General features: G+C 55.8%; 2 protein-coding genes and 1 pseudogene across 3 annotated transcripts in view; 1 reads left to right on the forward strand and 2 right to left on the reverse strand.

The window, feature by feature from the left end:
* Positions 1–86, reverse strand: part of LOC105303775 — a 6,269-nt gene extending 6,183 nt beyond the window's left edge. The window contains exon 1 of the mRNA XM_011377578.2: positions 36–86. Within this exon, the coding sequence (XP_011375880.1) occupies positions 36–86 (51 nt within the window). The remainder of the gene's footprint in view (positions 1–35) is intronic.
* The window catches only part of ABCF2 (ATP binding cassette subfamily F member 2), a 15,348-nt gene continuing 10,571 nt past the window's right edge, over positions 17–4,793 (reverse strand). For both annotated transcript variants that reach the window (XM_011377554.2, XM_011377555.2), the window contains exons 8-15: positions 3,681–3,776; positions 3,439–3,558; positions 3,261–3,350; positions 2,798–2,908; positions 2,154–2,216; positions 1,832–1,960; positions 1,042–1,245; positions 17–367 (exon numbers count right to left, since the gene is read on the reverse strand). In XM_011377554.2, the coding sequence (XP_011375856.1) occupies positions 230–367; positions 1,042–1,245; positions 1,832–1,960; positions 2,154–2,216; positions 2,798–2,908; positions 3,261–3,350; positions 3,439–3,558; positions 3,681–3,776 (951 nt within the window). In that variant the 3' untranslated portion in view covers positions 17–229. The remainder of the gene's footprint in view (positions 368–1,041; positions 1,246–1,831; positions 1,961–2,153; positions 2,217–2,797; positions 2,909–3,260; positions 3,351–3,438; positions 3,559–3,680; positions 3,777–4,793) is intronic.
* Positions 4,368–4,486, forward strand: LOC111730474 (annotated as a pseudogene).

The raw sequence follows: 4,793 nt of genomic DNA on the forward strand, positions 1-4,793 counted from the left end.
GCTAACCCTCAAGTGCCTCTGGCTGCATCACTCACGGTCAGGAACCAGCAAGGGGCTGGTGGGAACAGCCAGCTGAGTCCAGACATGGACAAAAATCGTTGGAAGGACAGGAAGCGGACAGGTGCTGTCCAGCTGTAGATAGGATCACAGAGTGCAGCTAAGGCAGGTGGGGGCAGGGGAGGGGCTGGGGCGCGGTATTGCAGCAGTGCAGGAGTGCGGCCCCGGGGGCTCACACGTTGTGGGTCCTCCTGGTGAGCTGAGGCTCCTCGCCCACCAGCTTGGACTTGAGGTGCTCCTTATAGGCCAGGATGTCTCCAGGCCACTTGGTGATTGTCTGTTTCTCACAGACCCAGATTTCTTGCGCAACCTAGAAAACAAAGCCTGGATTTAGCGATCCTGGCCAGCACTCCCATCCCTGCCCAGACTGTTCTCGGGGACTTCCGGGATGAAGACTCCACAGCCTCCCCAGCCCTCACCTGCCCCCTATCCGGCTCACGGTGGTTTCACTACCCCTGTGTTCTTTGGAATGGCTTAACCCAAGGGTACTGTAACCAGCGGGTCTGGAGCCTCCCAGGCTGGGACCTGCCGTGTCATCCCGAGTCCCAGTTTCCTAGTGAGGCCGAGATCTGTTCAGAGGCTTCTCTCTCAGCTCCACCTCCCCTTCCCTAACGGTGCAGACAAATGGCCAGCAGCTTTCCACCAAAGACTGGCCGTAGCCCCGTCTAACCAAAATCCTCCTTAGTATAATACCATTTCTAGGCTGAAAAATCTTGGGATGGCAGTAAAAGCACTCTGTCCTCTCCCGACTCTGAACGCCAAGGCCAAGTAGGCTGACACCCCCAAACAGCTACTGAAGGAGTGAAGCATCCATCCCCGTTAAGGCTTTCTAAGATCTGGTCCTCACCGCTCCATCCACGCCCTGAGCCCCTTTTCCCAAATCCAGTAAACGTGTGTTAGGTGCCCGTGACGTGCCATGGCTGTGCTCCACACAGCCTCCTGTGGATGCCCCAGCCAGGCCTCCCAGCCTGGCCGGGCCCGCACCTGCTGGATGAGTCTGAAGTCGTGGCTGACCAGCATCATACCGCCCTCGAACTCATTGATGGCATCTGCCAGGGCATCGATGGTCTCAATGTCCAGGTGGTTGGTGGGCTCGTCCAAGAAGAGCATGTGGGGGTTCTGCCAGGCCAGCCAGGCCAGGCACACTCGGCACTTCTGCCCATCAGACAGGTTCCGGATTGGGCTCACCTGAGTGCAACCATGACATTTACATAACTTGGTGTTACCCCCACCACATAGCATGACTCACTGCTCCCCTGGCACCTCCATTAATATTACTGCCATTTTACAAAAAGTGGGGTCGGGAAGACCCAAGAGCACAGAGCAAGACGGTGACACAGCCATCGGTCTCTCAGGCCTGAAAGAGATGCATGCGGGAGCCAGAAACCCTTGCCATTACCAAGGCCAAGTTTCTGGCACGCTCTCAGCACATAAACTCTAAGGCATCGGGGCGACACGGTGCACCCCCACTCTGGATCTCGGTCCAGAATCCTGCCTCCTAGGTTTAAGTACCCTCGCCCTCAAGGGCAACGTCTGGGGGCAAGGGCATGTCGGAGATTGGCGTGCTGCTGTACCTAATCCCTCGCAAAAAGACCTAAATGCTCCACTACGTGACGGCCCAGGGCAACGGAAAGGAAGCAGGCTCTCTCGGGGGCTAGAATCAAAGGAGACTTGGGGGCGAGCTCCCAAACCTGGGTGGCCAGGACGGCGAGGCCTGACCATCCAGCCGGTCCCTCGCTTCTCGGGGATCCTTCGCACGCACCCCTCCACTGACCTGCTGCTTCCCAGTGAGGCCGTAGCGCCCAATGATCTTCCTCATTTCCTCCTTCTCCTTGATCTCCGGGTAGCACTTCATCATGTACTCCAAGGGCGAGAGGTCCAGGTCCAGCTGCTCTTGCAAATGCTGCGAGAAAAAGGGCCCGCCCAGGTGCGGCCAGGGCCCCATTTCGTAAGGAACCCTGCGGGGCGGCCTGCCGAGTAACGCCACACTCCGCCCAGGCCCATTTGAGAGTCCATGAGAAGGAGGTAGGAGCCAGGTCCCGCGACTGGGTCCCACGCAGCCCCGCGGACTCCCACACCTCGACCCGGGCCTGTACCTGATGGTAGCGCCCTATCTTGACGTGAGAGTGTTTTCGGATCATCCCGTCTGTGGGGAGTAGCTAGAAAGAAAGAGTAATAAATGAAAATATAAGCACACAGGAAAAGAAGCCCCACCAGCAGCAGACACAGAAGGGCAGGAAAACGTATGTTCACAAAGAACAAGGTGATACAACTCCTAAACAGAGCCTCCACCACCGCCTCACAGACCGCTGCCCTGGTCCTGCAGAAGAACTCAGGAAGATGTACTGAGACGGGTGTCCTCAGCACACCTATTCGGTGGTTGCCAAGTGTCCACCACAGAAAGCACTATATGGTGTAACAAAGGACGTGGACGTAAGCACGACACACATTTTCTAAAACAAAGAGATCTCTAAACGCACAATGTTCCCACATTCTAAAAGCTCTGACTGGAAACAGAAAATCGCTGAGACACTGCGCGTGCACGCTCTCTCCCAGTCTCGCTCAGGCTCCCTGTCCCTCCTCTGAGAAAAGAGCCCTAAGCCTCAGCACTGGGCGACAACACCCCCACGCCCAGAAGACGGCTCACCCGCCGCCAGGGCACTCGGGCTCCCCCAAGAGTGGTGGCCCCTGCACCCCTTCCCTCTCCCTCGGACGGCCCACGCCCCACTGGACGCCGTACCTCTCCAGTCAGCAGCTTCAGGAGAGTCGACTTCCCCGCTCCGTTGGGCCCCACCAGAGCCACTCGGGTGTCAAGATCGATACCAAACTCTAGGTTGTTGTAGATGCAAGGCTGGGGGTGTGTGAGAGGTGGACATGAGGCTAGGGTACTGATCCATCAGGCTGGCACACCAACCCTGCCGGGTCCCTAGTCACCACCGGAGGACGCGGGACTGTGGAGGGAGGCGGTTCCTGGGGCAGACTCCAGCCCACTGCCCCCGCCCACCAGCCCGGCCGAGCGCTCTTCCTTCCAGCTCCTCGAAGAGGGGCCGCTGAGTCCCCGGGTGAGGCGCCCCACCTGCCACGCCTGAAAAGCCCCCACAACTCATGGTGCAGTAGGGAGCTCAGCGCAGAAGACTCTCCCAGCCAGCGGATGTCACCTTGTAAAGTGCACCCCGGCCTCCCGACCCCACGCGAGCACTCACCGCATCTTCCGTGTACTTGAAGCTCACGTTCTGCACCATGATGACGGGCGGGGGGATCTTGCCACACGGCGGGAAGCAGAACGACAGCGTCTGGGAAGAGGAGAGAGCGTTTATCAAGTCGGGTCCTTTCTCAGTCACCTTGCTTTCGGCCACCCGATTCCACCCCGTCGGACCCCACCTTGTCGCTCACGACCCTCTCCGTCAGTCCCGATGCCATCATTTTCTGCAGCGTCTTCTCCTTGCTCTGCGCCTGCCGGGCCAGCTTAGCACTGCCATGACCGAACCTGGCAATGTAGTTCTGAAAGAGACAGAAAAAATGACATCACTTTCTCCTGACCTCCTCCGGCGCCCCCAAATTCCCCTAAAGCCCCATCCAACTCTTGGAGAACGTGAGCTCAGCTCTACAATCCCCCGCCCCACCTTCATGTGTGCGATCTGATCCTGCTCCCAGTGAAACCGCTTCATCTGGTTCTCCTCCAGCTCCAGCCGCGTCTTCACATACTGATCGTAATTACCCTGCAGGGAAATGCACCCGGTGAGGCAGGCAGCCTGAGCCTCCTCAGTCCTGGGTTTAGGGGGATGCGGGATGGCACCCAACCGGGTCCCTGGCTATCAGACTGCAGTAGGGAAAGAGGAAAAAGCATATCCGACCTGGAATCGGAGATCTTTCCAACTGTGTCCTGTTAGCTTAGACAGAGCAGGGCTCCAAAGCCAACCCTCGCGTTAGCCATAAAGACAGCCACGGCACTAGGAGCAGCCCTGAAAACCACTGTCACACGGACATCACAGGGCTCACAGCTTTCCAAGAGCACCTCCTACTACTCCCCACCCCTCGAGGCTGGAGCCCCATGCAGGTGACAAGAAGTACACCCAGGAGGGAAGACATTACACCTGTGAGACTTAGGACCTGGCAAACCCTACACAACCGCACTACCATGTTTCCTATCTGCAAAATACTGGACTCAACCTAAATATCAAGAGTCTGACAAGGTACGGGATGGCCACACATCGACATACCACGGAGCCACTAAAATAAATGAGACTGTTTCTATATACTCATATGGAAAACAGTCCAAGATATATGTTAAATTTTAAAAACCCACAGAAGTCTACAGCCATGCCACCCTGAACATGCCCGATCTCGTCTGATCTCAGAAGCTAAGCAGGGTCGGGCCTGGTTAGCACTTGGATAAGAGACCACCTAGGAAGACCAGGTGCTGTAGACATTAAAAAAAAAAAGTTAAAAACCCACAGAAGATAATGATTGAGATTACGACTGTGACACGTATGTAAAAAATTCCCTAAAGATGCTTGTGAGTACAAAGGAAATTTCTGGAAATTTAGGGCTATATAAGAAATATTAGTACTCCTGTGACAAATATGAATGAAAAGAACTTCTATTTTTCATTTTTTATTTGATATATTTTTTGAACTATAGATTATGAAAAGGTATGGCACGAAGCAGGCCGTTGACATTCTGACTTCCTCCCTCGTGGAGGGAGGGGTAAACATGCTCCAGCCACGAAGCAGAGT

The sequence above is a fragment of the Pteropus vampyrus genome, unplaced genomic scaffold, assembly GCF_000151845.1.
Source record: "Pteropus vampyrus isolate Shadow unplaced genomic scaffold, Pvam_2.0 Scaffold316, whole genome shotgun sequence".
Lineage (NCBI taxonomy): Eukaryota > Metazoa > Chordata > Mammalia > Chiroptera > Pteropodidae > Pteropus > Pteropus vampyrus.